The 17,871-nt window shown below is 34.3% G+C and overlaps 1 protein-coding gene across 3 annotated transcripts in view; it reads left to right on the plus strand.

Moving 5' to 3' along the window:
• Positions 1-17,871, plus strand: part of phactr4a (phosphatase and actin regulator 4a) — a 52,613-nt gene that overhangs the window by 3,779 nt on the left and 30,963 nt on the right. For all 3 annotated transcript variants that reach the window (XM_079381138.1, XM_079381134.1, XM_079381136.1), the window contains exon 2: positions 13,682-13,729. In XM_079381138.1, the coding sequence (XP_079237264.1) occupies positions 13,717-13,729 (13 nt within the window). In that variant the 5' untranslated portion in view covers positions 13,682-13,716. The remainder of the gene's footprint in view (positions 1-13,681; positions 13,730-17,871) is intronic.

The raw sequence follows: 17,871 nt of genomic DNA on the forward strand, positions 1-17,871 counted from the left end.
CGACAAAACACTCCTACAGAGTGCACGCAGACATAATGTGATGAAGTCTAGTTGGTTAGACTTGTTAATGTGTGTATTTACAGTGCGTTCTTTCTCTGCGTGATTCAGTCTATTAAAATGCATTTAGGATGATCACAAAAAATATAATATATGGGGCAGAAAATGTATATAGCTAATCAATATGACATGAAGACTGCCATTTCCTTTCTTATTTTTAAATCAGCATGATTACAAATGTGATATTGATTTTATACAAAAGTCCAATAAACAACCGTTGAACTTGAACAGACACAAAAACAAATTTGTTCATGACGTGAACCACATAGAAAGAACTTCATGGACAACGTCTTCACTGACTCCTAAGAGAGAGAAAGAGAGAGAAGTGAATGAAATAAGGAACATTTAGTTGAACGTTCTACTCTCTAATTTTAAATTTCATATTTAAAAGATCTTCGTTACCACAGAGCGCGCACACATACGATACAAAAATAATTATATCAATCTTCATACCGATTAATGTTCATAATACTATTATTGCATGCTGTTCAAAGATTTGGAAAAAAAATATTTTGATGTTGTGGGAACAAAGGTTCTTGAAACATTCATGTCAATAAAGCCCATCTGAACTGAAAAAAAAAAAAAATAATAGAGAGATGCAAGAAATCTGAATAGAAATAACATTATTGACATGACTTTTATTGACACACATTGTGATGTATGCAGCAGCACTATCTACCACCTGGATGCTCTCCCCTCTTTTCTCTATTGTTTCTCTATCACCCTATTAAATTCTTCCACTTCACTGAAATAGTAAATGGAGAGCATATTCACTGCTAGGTTAACACAAATGTTGTTAACGCTTAAAAAAAGGATACATTGGACATTGTGTAAAAATAATTCCATTTTCTACTCTTACTTGTGATGATAATCAGGACCAGAGAGGAAGGCCTGCTCAGCATCCTGCAGAGACAAATTCTGAAGCCCAGCCAGGCCATATATGATGGCCTATCAAAAGAAAATTGTTAATTGAAATATACACCGTACATAAGTAGCATAAGGTATAATATACAGTAGGGTTTGAAAGGGCAGAAACATGCACAATACATTATAATTGTTATGCATACCTCTGGAAATAGAACACCGCAGATTAACTGCACTTCATCTGTGAAACAAAGCAGAACTGCAGAACGGACAGTGAAACTCCTTGCAGCATGTAGTGCATCTCTTTAGTTCAGGAAAGGATCGCCCTGCTTGGATTGTTATGTGTTTCTTGAAAAACATTCAGTTAATTTCATATAAACAAATAGATATAAATTCGGCCTAAGCCTAGTACTTGACCAATTTATTTATTTATCTTTTGTTATACTATTGCCTGCCCTGAGCTGTGTCCTTGAAAGCACTTCACATAGAGTACAGTACACAGTAAACGGCACAATCTAACACGTGGTATTTTAACAGTCAATTATTGTGATGGCTTCTCTATGTCTGAAAATTAAAATGTCATATGTCTCAACCAACATTATAAAAGCATGTCAAAACATGTATTGTGGGGTAACGTTAAACAGGCTGACTGTGAGTACGTGACAGTTAAAACATTACGATTATTTTAACTTAATTAAAATGGAAAAACAGTGAGTAATCAACAAGCTTTCACAACGAACGTGCTACAGTTTATTGAGCTGTCAATAAGTCAACACAGGCTTATCATGCCACAGTTTCATTAAATTCATGTGCTAACGATTCATTTTCAGCATTAGAGGCTAATACTGTATATGATGGCTATGCATTCAAGACTATTTAGCAAATCACGATCACTTCGGCTACGTTAACTTCCCAATGAAATGCATCACAATTGTTTTTAATGTTAAACAAATAAAAACCCTAACCCTTTAATTTTTGGTACACAATATTGTCGCTATCCACAATACATTTGCAATTTAGTATTACAATATATTGTGACAAGATATATTGTTATACCCCTGCATTGTTTTGAATGTTGAACAATTGTATCAATTAGGGCTGGGTATCGTTCAAAAATTTTCGATACCGATACCTTGAGTTCGATACCGGTTCCTGAACGATACTTTTTTCGATTACAAGTTTTATGAAATCAGTTTTAATAAGATTACATTATCTCAAAAAACTATTTTTTAATGTTGATAGACTCAAAGCATCATCTCCTGAGCCACTGCACAAAGAACAAAATATATCCAACACAATAAATAAATAATTTTAATAAAGTTAAAAAAAAATTCAGTTTACACATCTGTTAGGCTACGTTTACATTAGTGCGTGTTCATTTTAAAACACATCATCACTTCTAGGTTGTTAAAGACTTCAAGAAATTTAAAATCTTCATCCACTTTCATAAGTGGGTCTTTTATTTTCTTTCACCACATGTTTTATTGTTAAGTTTATTTAAATTTATTCTTAAAATAGCCTAATGAAAGGTTTTATTTTTCCTCAGAAATTCTGTGTTCTGTATCTGGTTTTCAAATGAAGACATAAAACATTAATTTAATTTCTTTAAATTATTGAAAATCAAAGTTTATTTATTTTGGCAAAAAAAGGGGATTTACTATTAAAATAAAAAAATTGAATAACTGTTGTGTGATCATTACTAAAAATAAATAAATAAAGTTTTAATTTTAATAGTAGCCTAGTAGTAGCAGTATGTACTGTCCGCTGAACAATATTAATATATTTCTGCCGCAGTGTCTTCCAATTTAAACCAAACATTTATTTTGACGGGTTTCCGGGAATACCTTTACAGTTCTGTGTGTATATGATATGACGTTAGTTTTACTCGAATCAAACAGTAAAATGCTCATGAAGTGACTCACAGCAGTTCTGGAGATGTTGTTCATGTGTTTATGTGTTCATGTTGAGGTTAATGTTTTAAATATAAAATTTTGAATATAGAAATATTAAATGATTTAATAGAAAATATACTTTAAAAATTAAACTAAAACTGCCAGTGCCTGCGTCCCAATGTGTACTATCCATCCTAAATTCTATGTGATCTTAGTAATTTTCAATGCTATTTAGGGTAGTGATGCACCGATCATGAGCGATTCTGTTTTTTTTTTTTTTAAGCAACAAAGAAGAATGAAAGTATACATAAGATGTCTATTTGGTAAAAAGTAAGCTATAAATAATGTTTTCCAAAGTGTTAAATCAAATGTTCAGTGCAGCCAGTAAAACAAAGATGCTACAGCAGGTGCTTTTTAACACAAATTAAGTCAATGTAATTTTAAGGTAATAATCATCCTGTACAGAACTGATGTTTACTTCTGGCTTTTATGTTACTGATGTTTTACTTCTGAATTATTACAATGTAGTGTGGACGTGGGTGCACTTCTGGAAAAATGGGCCGAAAAAAAGTAAAAAAAGACTATTTATGGCAGGTCAACCGGTGCATCCCTAATTTAGGGCAGATAGGGTGGATAGTATGCACATTGGGACACAGGGACTGTCTTTATGAATGGGTAATTGAATCATTGACTCACTAGATTCATTTAAAACGCAGTTCATTCATAAACGAAGCATCGCTGTGTTTGAATGGAGATGCGTAGTGGCTACGCTGTTACTTTGTCTGAAGCGATTTTACGTTTTTTTTCTGAAACGAAATCGAGAAAAATAAGGCAATAGTGTTGTAGTCAGACAATATAAATCACTTAATATTAACTTCTTGTTAAATTAACTGTTCTATTAAATCAATATCACTCATCTTAGTTCGTCGCGATCTCACAAAACTCCATTATAATCAACAAAGCTCCTTACACTGCACAATTAATCTCTTATTTATACTCTGTCTTTGTTATAATGAGAGGATATGTCTCTGATACATTGCTAAACGCTGCAAAAACACGTAAGTACGTTAGAAGCCTTTGAAGCTCCCTCACAAATATGCTGATTGGGTCAGTCGACCAGGTGCTCCTAAATATTTATTCATAGTCCACACAGTGGTTTTCACACTGTAGAGCCCTGCAACACATTGGTATCAGTCAACCTCTACTCCACAAACATGGAAAACAGCGATACATAGAAAACAGGCTTCCGTCACGTCACTTGCTAATGCAACCAGGAAGATGGCTCTAGGGGAAAATGTAGTTCTCGGGGGAAGGCCCTTACGGTTTGTTTCTATAACTGAATTCCTATAACTACCTACTGCAAAGTTTATGCAACTGGCCATAGGACATATTCATGTAGCTTTTTTTTTTTTTTTTTGTAGCCTAACAGCCTCATTGCGTGGAAACTGTACTCATCGTATGAAGAAAGTCTTCTGTAAAAACTACTCCTTTATTGCTGCATTGACCGTTTCAGTGTTTTAGATCAGGATTATGCTGCAGGATTGTGCTAAAAATCTAGTTTGTACTTTAAACTCTCACAGCTATGTAAATACTGCAGTGACACCGGGTCACTTTACACAACCAGTCAGTCCAGTTCTGTCTCATTTCTGACAGGCTTTCAGCGCACAGCAGTTTGTCTACTGTGAGGACGTTTCACTCATTCATGTGCTTGGTTATGGTTATTAATTTCATTAACATATCCCTCCAGTCCATGTTATACTGTTCACCTCTCACACACACACACACAGCACCGACTGTCATGTGTTTGCTCTTGCATTTAGTGTCAGTAAAATGGTGGCCTAAGGTGTTCATTGCTCATGTTTTCTACTCTAGGGGGAGTGTTACAAAACTGCAGGAGTGTCAGTGCACTTAATGCTGGTGTTGACCGTTTTATTGCTTCACTTACTGTTAAGATATAATTATGTCAATGAACTATAATGGGCCTTGAATGAATGTTAGGAGAGTTTCTGATCAGTTGTACATTTTAAAAGCCATATTGGCTGTATTTGAATATAGATCCAAGCATTTTAAAGCAAGGCAACTTTTATTTGAATATGGGCAGGGCTGCCAGAGAATTGTCAAGCACAGACCTGTAACAGTCGGTTTTCCTCAGAGGTCATTTGTCTTAACATGCCCTCTGTGAGCGTGTACTATTCAAGATGACTTCAGCGGCACTGCATTTTTTCATAACTGTGTACAGTGTTCATGAGCCGCCAAACCAGTTTGACGAAACGGGTTAGACCGTGTGGCTTACAGATTTGTTACCACCTTAATTCTGTGCTCCATCTGCACTTTTTTTGTAGACTTTTATTTGTTTGTTTACCCTCATGTCAAAACTTTAGAAAGAATGATCGATTAATCTTTTTTGTTTCTGAATGACGACTCGCGTCTGTCAGGTTTTGTGCAAGGTGCAGAAATATTGTATCTTGTGTTTCAGTTTTTGTTGATTCTCACATTCAATTTAAAACCCAAAGTATACTTTGATTTTTTTTTTTATATACATGTATACAGTACAAGTGATGCAAATTTCATTTTCAGCACAGTATGAGTGTAGCCAGATATTTCTAATCGTGCCTGCTCAACTTGTATTTACCTTGATTTTTTTTTTTTTTGTAATTTGTCCACAAAGTGACAACATTGGCTTAAAAGGAAACCGAACAACAAACTACTGGAGATGCAACAACAATAGATGCTGGACAAGGATTCAACTTTTTAAGTATCTTTACTTTGAAAAGGCTGTTTTTTCAGCTGTACCCTTAGCATATGCACTGTTTAAAAAATATATATTTATATAATAAAAAAATAGAAAGTTCACTTTGGCCTTAACACTAGTGATGCACCAAAATTTTGGCATCCAAAAATAATTTTTGGAGGACTGAAATCATTGATTGAAACAGTGATGTTTAGTTAATCCTTCTCCAAATAGTGCTTTTCCACTGTCCAGGGTTTCTGCAGGTCATACAAATGTTTTAAAGTCTTAATTGTCTCTTCCACAATTTAAGGCCTCGAAAGAAATTTAGCATTAATTGTATATCTGTAAATGTGTTTTCCGATATTAATCTAAATGTCCTTGAATCAGGATTTACTTGATGCATGTGTAAAATGAAGTCTTGTGAAACTGAACAGAATTGAGTTCTTACTTAAAATATGAACAAATATACTAGACTTCACTAGAACGTGTTGTTTTGTGTTTCCTTTAATTTACCTAAAACATAGAGAAGCCCTTTGTTTAGTCAGTGGTTAATTGGTAATCTTTTTTTTTTTTTTTTTTTACATTCTGTTCCTCCTGTCAATGACCACTGGAGTGCTATAGAGAAAAGATCATCTGTTTGTTTTGCTATTAGTAGATTAGGATAGGGTTTCATTAATGTTGTCATGCATGTTTGGCACATCCTTTTTCATTGCTGATGACTGATCCTCAAATCATCCATGTAAATGTGGTTTCTGACTTCTCAGTGTGAGGTTTTCACGATCAGCCAAGTGAACAACGTGTCCATGAAACACCTGCATACTTATAGAAACACCTACATTGGAAGGGTAACTTTAAAGCATAAACTTTTTTTAAACCACAGTATGATGCAGATGTTGTAAATACTTTTATGGAGTCACATGAAATGTTCCTTTTGTATCACTGGCAACAAAGATGTTATGGTGTACATATATTACCAATAATGCAACACTTTTAATGAAACTCTGCATGTGATTCTGAACATACCTATTTTGATCACATGTGATGCAGCAGCTGAGCTGTCCTGGTGACAGTGTGACACTTCAATCAGCTTGTGCCGGTGAAGGATCTAGATTAGATCTGCTGTCCTTGATCCTGCTCTGGGTGCAAGGGGATATTTCACATCTGCTGTCCCAGGGTTCATAGGGCACATTAGTCTGGTGCTTAAAGCTGCTCCAGCCGTACAGAGAAGATAACCGAGAGCGACGTTCTGTTTAAAGAGGCTTATTAGTGGAGGCCCAACAGCACACTATAGAAACAAACAGTATGTGTTCTGATTCTGTGAACAGCAGCAACACTTCTGAATAAATTTAGCAGTGCAATTACAGGGAAGCCAAGCGTTTAACTTCTGCGGAAGTGCAAAAGGCAAAAAATGTGAAACACGCAAACAACTGTAATCACTTTTCCTCTTGTAAAAGTGCTGACTGTTTAATCTCAGCTAATTATTTACAGTTATTTATTATCAGTGGATTGGTGTCAGCAGTGCAGCCTCACCATTACATTGTTTTGGTCGATATTTTGAGCCGGAAATGGCGTTTTACAAACAGATGCCTCAAGCAAGTTGTTATGTGTTCAGTTATATTCATTTCACGGCTTATGTAATTGCTTACTTATGTGACTGTGTGAGGAAATTTGTATCAGTTTAACAGCATATCCCAATGTAATGCATTTTGTTAATATGTGCTAGGGCTGTCACGATTATGAAATTTGGCAGACGATTAATTAGTCACGGTTATTGCGATTAATTGTCTGTTTTAGGGCTTTGGCGATTATGCCGATTATCATGATTAATTGTCTGTTTTTTATGGCTTTCATTATATAACTGTAATTAATTTAAGGCTTCAGTAACTAATTGTGATGTTATCTTTTAATCTTTCTTTAGTTATTATTTTGCAGTGTAAGATTACATGGAATACTCCCAATTCTAAGAATCGGCCGATACAGATCCAACACCAGCACTTTCACTACAAAATATCAATACTGCGTTTGTGGTACTAATAGTCACTCTTTTTTAAACCCTTTGTTAAACACAATACTCATTTTCTCACCACAGAGAGAAACTACATTTGAATAAAAATATATAAGCTATGAAATTAAACTAGCTGACTGTATAATTTAGCAGCAACAACTATATCTTGAAAAAAAAAAAATAATTTGGTGCACATTATACAATTTAGACAAGTTTATTCTGTTAACTATTTCTATTCTTACAAAATACATTCATGAAAATAAGATAGAAATCATGAGAAAAAGAAAGGCTTCTAATAGTTTTTCTGTGTGCAAAACGTTGATCATGTGAAACGCTTGAAACAAAGCTCTTATACACATGCAGGGTGCAGAATGATGTGCTTGAAGATACATGGAGTAGCAGCGCTCTGCACTCCACACTGTACAAACACAGAGAAATTAAAGAGCAATGAACTCCAGCAAGATATAGTCATTTTAGACATCAAGTATTATAATGGGAATATATCATCTTGGAGAGAGAGTTTTACTGTTCTGACTAGGGCTGGGCGATATGGCTGAAAACTGTATCACGATATCAGTGTTTCATATCGGTCGATATCGATAATTATTTTTTTTTTTTTAAGGTGGTATCAAGTTCGTGGTATTACCAGTCTTGGCGAGGATGATGGTCTTGCATAATTTGCAGACGACATTTGGTCTGACTACGGTCAGACTTATAATATCCAAAAACTGCCATATCTGACGTTCTCTTTTATTTACAATTTCCTCGCTCGCTGCGGCACTCATTTTCTGCTTATGAAGAGGAATCCAGCAGACCAGCCAGGTCTGGCTGCAGACGTGCACTCTCAGCCGTGGGTGCGCATCTTAGACACGAGACAACGATATGGCGCAACCAAACATGATACTGTTACATGATTGGCTGTTAGCGTGTCACTCCCTACGTTGCTAGGTTACCAGAGAGCGAGTGCCTTTGTTAATGCAACCAAACTTGCTTCGCAACCTTTGTTTTCTTCCGACGAAGAATAAAAAATATCGAACGTTTTATCGAACACATTTTTTATTGATATCGTTCACGTGTCTATCGCGATACATATCGTTATCGTTTTATCGCCCAGCCCTAGTTCTGACTGTCATAACTGCAGCAGAAGGAAGATGAGTTTCTGTAAACTTAAATCTAACAATGTAAATATAATTATGTCCCTCACATGAAAACCAAACTGGTGCTCTTCTGTTTCTTTTGGTGTATGACTCCCCCTTGTGCCGTGTAAAAAGCATAATCGCGGTTGTCTGAAACAACCGCAGTTAGATCAAATAATCGCGATTAGATGGTTAATTATCGCGACAGGCCTAATATGTGCTATTATGAATAATTCTACCTAAAATTGTATTTAAATGTTTTATGTTGATATATATCAACATAAAAAAAAATAGTTAGAGCTTCATGGGTGGTTATATTTATGAACCACTTTATGACCAGAATTATTTCTGTTGTGGAGCCCAGAGCCTGTTCTCGGTCAGTGTTTGGTATGTCTGGGTATTGACGCAGATTTCATGATTTCGGTTCACAACCTTTCAATATGATTTAGTATTGATTAATTTAGATATGAATGTCAGTTTTTCTTAAAGGGGGCATAACACACACAGTTTCACCAATCTCATGTTAATCTTGAGTACCTATAGAGTAGTACTGCATCCTTCATATCTCCAAATAGTCTTTAGTTTTATCATATTTATAAAAGAAAGATACAGCTTTACGATTCTTTCTGAAAACTGCCGAGCTCCTGGAGGCGCGGCGTGGGCGGAGCTAAAGAGTGATGAGCACTTGAGCACCGATCGCCAGCAAAACAGACATTTGATGCCCTTTCACTTACCGTCTGCAGTTCCGAATCATGACCGGGATCTTTTATAGCTGGGACCGCTCCATCTTTCAGTATCAAACGATGTGCAAATCCAGCATCGAACTGGGCCTTGTTTATAAAACGTTCATCAACAAACACACTTGCAAAACTCTGTTGCTGCCCCGGAAAAAGAAAATGAATCCACTGTTTACGTAACGCTGGGTTCTTTGGGAAGCTGAACAAGGTTATCTTTCCCATACAACCAAAAACACACTTCTTTAGAGACATTCTTCCCGAAGTGAGTCCCGTGCAGCAGTGCAGCCGAATGAAGCGCGTTGATGGGCGTGCTCTCGCTCCGGTCGATAAGGAGTTCCACCCTTCATTACGTCATGAAGAGCCATGATCGAAAAAAAACTTTCCAAAAGTTGTAAGAAACCCAGAAGTGTGTATGTGGCACAGAAATACTCTGTTATACGTCCAAATCGTTTTTTGAAACTTTGTCCATGTTTAGCATGAGAATCCAACTCTTTAGCAGTGTAAACAACTCAACACGCATGAAACAGCACTGGACTCCCCTTTAAGGGGAAACAATGCTGTAATCTATGCAGGTTGGTAAATTACTATCATTTTAAAGGTTACAATTAACGACATACCAAACTATCAAATTCAATTGCAATTTATTTCTGGATATCAATTAATACTAAAAAAAAAGATTTGTATACGAACATTTAAGTTGCAAATGTACAACATTTTGTATAAAGAAAACGTTTCAATTATATGATTGTTTCTTTTCCAATTTGTCATTGCAATATAAACATTATGGCAGATGAGATTCACACATACATTAATTAATGAAGACATCAAGTTATGTAAAAATATATTGACTATGTAACAGTGCACTCTAAAAAATGGTGCTAAACACCACTAAAGGTGGGTCATTGGCTCGTAATCATAGGGGGACCACTTTACCTGTCTTCACCTGTCTCCTCAGATTTTAGATATGTAACTCCACTCTCATGTGTTTGCTATGAATGGGCATTTACTATAATGGCAAAAGCTTTTTTGAGTCACTTTAATGTTTTTCTGAGGTCAAGAAGTCTCATGTGGGGGCTCTGGAATATTTCCTTATGTGGGGTCTTGGGGGCAAAAAGGGTGCGAACCATGTTATCTTCAGGAAATAGGGTTCTTTTAAACAGCAGTGGTGCTATATAGCAACTTAACCATGTAGAAGAACCACTGAAGAACCAAACTGGCTTTAACAGGTTCTTTATTATGGTACTGGTGCTATATAGCACCTCAACCACCCCAAAGAACCACTGAAGAACCATATTTTTATGTGTTTGTGTGCATATAAAAAATACAGCTTTCAAGAGTTAATATTAGGGGTACACCAAATGTTCAGTAACCCAAATTAAAATAAGCAAATAAGCAAAAAGACCGAATTTGTACCGAATAATGGCATGACGCCATCAGAGAGAGGCACTGCAGCAAACTTCATCAATGTGGAAGCATTTAAACGTGTCTGAGAAAGACACTAAAATCATTACAAGCACCGACAGCCAGAGACTGTTTAGTACTGCATCGCATGTTTCCGGTGAGAAGTGGGAAGGGGTTGTTGTTGCTGGTTACTGTATAATTTTTACAAGGCTTGTGACATTGTGATACGTACAACAAACATCTTCCTAAATTTGTAATGAGCATCATTTAAAAATCTGCTGTTGTCAACAAAAAGAAGCACTGAGGACTTCCTGTGGGTTTCTGCCAAAATAACAGCTGAGAAAAAGGAAGTAGCCTACTCCATTAACATTCATACATTGTGTATTGTAATTTTACTGTTGTTCTGCAAAATAAAATAAAGACAATAATGATGAAATTATTATAATATTCACAAGTTGTGTTCAAATTAGGATCTGTAATATTTTCTAATGTTTTAAAATGATTCTCTTCTGCTCAGCAAGGCTGCATTAATGTGTACAGTATAATATACTTGCCTGATTCAAGAAGGGGATCACAAAAATGGCAAATAATATTATTTTATTAACTTTAAGTTAAATTGTGCTTTGTTGGTATAGCCTAATGTCTGCTTGAATGTTAAGTAAATATTTTTCAATTGTTGTTTTGTAATTGATTTTTTTTTCTTTGTAAAGCAAGACAAAACAGCAAAAAGAACATTATGGCTATTTAATTTATGCAATGGTAAAAAAAAAAAAAAAAAAAAATGGCAAAATACATATGGGGTAAAAACGGTGTTCAGAGCAACATGATATATTTCAGTAAGTTGTTCTATTTCTTTCAACAGCTCATTCGTGTTCTTTTTGTACTATAACTAGTAGTAAAGAGGAACAGCTGATCGGTTCATGTGTGCTCCTCGCTGCCACTTGAATTGAGGATCTCGCATCGATCTGTGACGCCACATCAAAGAGCATCAAGACAGTGGCTGTTATTTGAATTTTGTGTTAAAATTGACTGAATTTGAAAGCTGAGACTTTTTCATATCGAAAGTAACAAAGTTTATTGTGATTTATTGGATGGAAGGCTTACTACAAATAATGTTTAATGAAGTTTTGTTCAGGCATTTGAATATGGCGTAGATTAAAATATCTATTCTTGAAGAATTGATATCAGTTCATTAAAATGACAGTCGATTATGATTGAGAAATCAATATTGTCAGCCCAGACCTGGGGCTCAACCAGATGATCTCGCTGTGTGTTTACACAGACTTGAGAAATGAATGATAACTTAACACTCCTACAGTACATGTTGTTTACATGACTATAACCAGTCTAAAACAAACACTTGTGGTTCTGCAGGCAGTTTGCCACTTCTGTTCATGTGAATGCGATTCATGTGTACACATTTAAACAATTCAGATAATGTATCTAGAATTATTTACATTTACATTTATGCATTTAGCAGACACTTTTATCCAAAGCGACTTGCATTGCATTCAGGTTACAGTTTTTACATTTTATCAGCATTTCTGGAGCAGATAATATATATATAATCGTTTATTACTCTATCATTTTGACTTGACCCTTTTCTTTATTTGCAGGCTGAAATGTGAGGTTTACCATTTTATGAAACCTTTTCAAAGTATTATTTCACACGTTATTAGATAAACTGTTGTCAGTCATGTTGTCATTTAAAATCCGGGCATCACTGGTAATGTTTTAGTGTTTATGCAAACCAGGAAGTCATTTTATTTGTTTTTTTAATTTTAAATCTAAAACTTGGTGTGAAAATGTTTTTTTTTTTTTTTTTTTATATTTCCAGCACATTTTAACATTACCGTTATAATGTTGGTAACTAAGACATCTTTATGCCGTTACGTCTCTATTTCTTATAGCGCTTATGTATTGTGTTGATTGTTTCAAAGCAACTTCACAGTAATAAACAGGAAAAAATTGAAAATTAATTGCTGCTATTTAATACCCTGAAGAACTATTATGCTGCTTAGTAAGACATGATCCTGTCCAGAAAAAACGAAGTAAATATCTACATCATATGCAGTTACATAAGTCTACAGGTATGATGACTTAACCACAATTAATGATTATTCATAATAATCTAGGCATGTTTTTGCAAATACGTGTGCATCATGTGAATGACTGTGTACACTAATTCATGCATATTCAATTTTCTTGAGATTAATAAAGTGGCCAACATCTACGGTTAAAAAAAAAAGGAAGAAATATATATTTTTAATTTGTAAAATATTTTACATACAGTAATAAATGCATATACAAACTAAATATAAAATTAAATATAAGGATTTAATAGTAATACATTAATATTAAAATCTTTTAAATACTAAAAATAGATTTAAAAATAATTTTAATATTGAAACATTAAGTATAGTAATTTAATGATAATTTATTATAATTTAAGAATATTAAATTATATCATTTTAATTTTAATAAATTATAATTTACGAATATTAAAGGATTTCCAAAATAAAAAGTGTAGTTAACCTCTGTTTGGAAGCTATTTTTATCATAGTTGATGAATTGTAATGTTATATTGACTGTTGAATGTGCAAGTTTTGCAAGTTTAAGTAATATGTGGGATTATATAGTCACCTGGTCATTATCGCAAAACAAACCCCTTCAGGCTGATAACTTGTTTGCAATGATGCACTGACTTTGCATTAAGTCTTTTACTTTCTTCATTCATGTCTTCTCACGGTGCCATTCAATGTCAGACTGAACCTTTTAAACACATTGCAGCCATTGTGTTGGTGAAATAATATGTAGTGTTTGTGACTAATCAAGCAATCTGTCTCTTATTTTCTCAGGAACCTCTACCTGCTGCTGTGTTTTTGACGCAGGAATGGAAAAGCGAGGTAAGCAGATGGGTTATTATATCAGAAAGACTAAAGAAATATCTGTGATTGATCACTCCACATCTTGACCAGGATATACGCAGGCTTTTACAAAATTAGTTTTCACTCATTTTCACTATTGATTATAGGCAGTTTTTTTCAGTTAGGCTATTTGTTTCAGTCCTGGAATAGTTGCATTTTGGCTTTTTTTTATTTGAAATTTGAAATTTTGACCACATATATTTCATAGAAAACAATGATTGGTTTTCTTCTTGATCGTAGTTGTTGTTTTATAACATCACTGAGCTCATAAGGAGGTTGGCCATGTGGTGTGTTGGTGTGTTAGGTGTGCTGGCTCTCGAGTCAGATATCTGATCACGCTTTGCCCAATCGACACACCCACGGGTGAAACTCAGCGCTTTTCATTTGCCACGGTGTAGCTTCGCTTTTCAGTGGGGAATTTCACCTTTATGGACAAAGAGAGTAACTCTGTAGAAGAGGAGACTTCCTCATCAGGTAGGAAATGTTAGTTTACTGCCCTTCAGTGTCTGCCATCTGAGCAATAGGGTAAATATCCGTTGTCTGCCATTGAAGGTCAAGTGCCTTTTTTCTGATAACAATGAAGAATGTTAAAAATAGAAGTGGCCTTTAAGGTTTGTGGGTAGAGACCGTTTTTTCCTTCAGATTGTGGGTTATTCCTTTTCTTTTAGGTGTGTGTATTCACCAGCACATATGAGCGTGTAGAACTGCTCCCCATAAATGTCTGTGTACTCGAAGAACTATATTCATACAAAGAAATCTGTTGTCTATACCAAAACAAATCTGTCCACTGAGGTGCTAGATTGCATCTTTTTGAGTTTGGAGAACACAACAGCAGATGTGTGATCATCTGAAGATCTGTGCTGTGTCAGTATCATGGTACAGTGATGGTATGATACTTCAATATTTCACAACTCTTTCAAAGTTTCATGTTTGTGAGATACTTTTCTTAAGCAAAGATACATGTAATTGATCAAAAGTGACAGTAAAGACATTTATAACGTTACAGAATGTTCTACTATTCTATGGTACACCTGTGCTATTTGGGTCGTTCGTATTTGTTCAGGTGTCACATGCTTAATCTAAAACCTGTGTTAATTACTTCATACTTACTATTTATGGTCAGTAACACTTTATAATAAGGTGTCATTTGTTATAATGTATTAACTAACATGAACGAACCATGATCAACACATTACACTATTTATTAATCTTTGTTGATGTTAATGAAAATACAGTTGTTCATTGTTAGTTCATGTTAGTTCACAGTGCATTAACTAATGTTAACAAGCACAACTTGTGATTTTAATTATGAAATTAAGATTAATAAATGCTGTAGAAGTGTTGTTCATTCTTAGTTCATGTTAACTAATGTAGTTAAGTCATTTTAACTAATGAACCTTATTATAAAGTGTTATTTATGTAAATAAAATATTTATTAAAAATAAATAGAATGTTTATTTAAAATATGTATTTGTACTTAAATCCATTTTCCAGAGGATAATTTAAAATGAGCAAAAATGTCTTAACCACAAGGCATTGTGATACCATGAAAAAAAAAAAAAAAAAAAAACACCATCACGGCCCCAATTTATATATTTAAAAAAAAAAAGCATTAGAAGAACATTGTTTGTTTTGACACTTTTTGTTAGTGATGACAGTTAAATTCAGGGATTGTGCCAAGAAGTGGAGTGACTCTTTACTTGCATGAGTTTCTGCTGTGATCTGGAAGCAGTCCAATATATTTCCTTGATAGGATTTACTCACTTCAGTGGTTTTGGCCTGGTTTCTTCCAGTGACTCTTGTCCTGAGCGTTGGGACAGAGCGATATCAGGACGGCAGATAAAGAGAGAACAGGGATACAGAGAGGCAATATTGTGTCTAATGCTGGGACATTATATGTGTTTGATACATTTGTCTGTATCATGGCTGAATTCCTTTGAAAGTGAGCATCATCAGTAGCCTGTACTGATATATATTGTATGAAACCTTACGTCACTGCCACTTTATCTGAATCAAAATATTACCTTGATATCATAGCAGCACAATTCATGTCTATAGCAGTCAAGACTGTTGTGATGAAACTTGTCAACGATTTTTCAGATATTTCATTCAAATGTAGGCCTATTTAATTTTATCTCCGTATAGTGTTTGTTAAAATCAATTCATTTTTAAGATGTGTTTTCTAGATCTGGAAAAGTCACATTTTTATAATGAATGTACAGGGCTCGCAAAATCTCTAAATCCCTGGTAGCCCTTCGGGCAGGTACTCTTCAGATTTTGGTAGCCCAGAAATTATTTAACTAGCCCAAATAAAATAAAGACCATAAATGTCAATCAAAAACATTTTCAATACACAAATATCAACGAATGTCAAGGAAAGAGTTTTATTCGACTATTTTACTATTTATCTGCAGAATTCTGAAAAATCTATTTAAGGCAATTTGAAAAATTATTTCTTATACTATTTAATGTATTTAAAACTGTCTAAGGCCTTAAAAACTCTTCAGTTTAGTTGTATCAAAGTTAAGGACCCGTGGGAGCAATGTTCCCTCTATTTTTTTTTCTTGCTGAGCAAAACTTTTCTCTATTTTGCGGACATTTCGGGCACCTGAGCAAAAGCATTCTTTATACCAGACCTGTACAGCACGCACACAAAAAAGTGTGTAACTAAATGATGTGACCCTTGATGTAAATAAATGATGTACATTTTAGGTTAAAGAGAAAACATGTTTACTGAACAATACACTGCAGTTCAAAAGTGCTCATCAAGGCTGTATCTATTTCACTAAAATATATTGTGAAATATTATTGCAGTTTAAAATAAATGTTTTCTATTTGAATATACTTTAAAATGTAATTAATTCCTGTGAAACAAAGCAGTATTTTCAGAGTCACATGATTCTTTAGGAGTCATTCTAATACGCTGATTTATAATCAATGTTGGAAACAGTTGTACTGCTTTTTTATTTTATTTTTTATACTGTATTTTTTTGGGACCTGTGATTTTATAAAAAAAAAAAAAAAAAAAAGTTAAAAAGAACAGCGTTTAGTCAAAATAGAGATTTTGTCTTACAATATGAACTATTCAAAAGTTTGGGGTCAGAATTTTTTTTCTTTTTTAAAGATACTTTAAAAACGTTTAAAGAAAGTTAAATAAACTTTATTCAGCAAGAATGTGTTAAATAGATCAAATTGATGGTAAAGACTTCTATTGTTAGAAAATATTTCTATTTTGAATAAATGCTGATTAATCAAAGAATCAAAGAAAGTAACACAGGTTCCATATAAATATGAAGCAGCACAAGTTTCAACACTGATAATAAATCAGCATCTTATTATGATTTCTGAAGGATCATGGGACACTGAAGACTGGAGTAATGATGCAGAAAATAGTAATACAGCTTTGATCACAGGAATAAATGCTATTTTAAAGTATAGGTATTAAAATAGGAAACCAATATTAGAAATTGCAATAATTTCACTATATAACCGTTTTTTTCTGTATTTATGAAATGAATACAACCTTGATAAGCAAGAGACTCAAAGTCCAAGACTCAAAAACAAGGTCAATTATTTATCAGGTTTATAATATAGCCCTAACATAATATACTATCAAAACAAACTAAACTGATAGAATAGAATAGAATAGAATAGAATAGAATAGAATAGAATGGAATAGAAACTGAAGCAAAACTTAAGCTGAGATCTGTAAGTTAAATATAACAATGTGAACATATGAATTCTTCTATAGCTGTCTAAACATCATTATGAAGTACAGTTTGTACAATACTCTTGTGTGTGACTGTATGTCTCATCCTCCGCTATTTCCAGCACTTAATCAAGCCACTCTTCTTTAATACATGAGGACGTTTTATTTCACATGTCATTGTGTTTGTGTTGTCTCTCGTGTTGAGCGCACCGCAACCATTGAAGTATTGAGTTTCTACAGCGACTCATTTGGTGCACATCGTTCTCTTTCTATGAAACCGGTTCTAACTCTGTCGTGACATCAGCTCTAGAGCGCTTTGCCCGAGCGTTGCTATTCTTTCCCTTTTACTGCGACATTCAATCAAATGGCTTCCCAACTCATTTGTGTGCGCGAGGCACATTATTTCTTCTGC

The sequence above is a fragment of the Barbus barbus genome (assembly GCF_936440315.1).
Source record: "Barbus barbus genome assembly, chromosome: 27".
In the NCBI taxonomy this organism is placed as follows: Eukaryota; Metazoa; Chordata; class Actinopteri; order Cypriniformes; family Cyprinidae; genus Barbus; species Barbus barbus.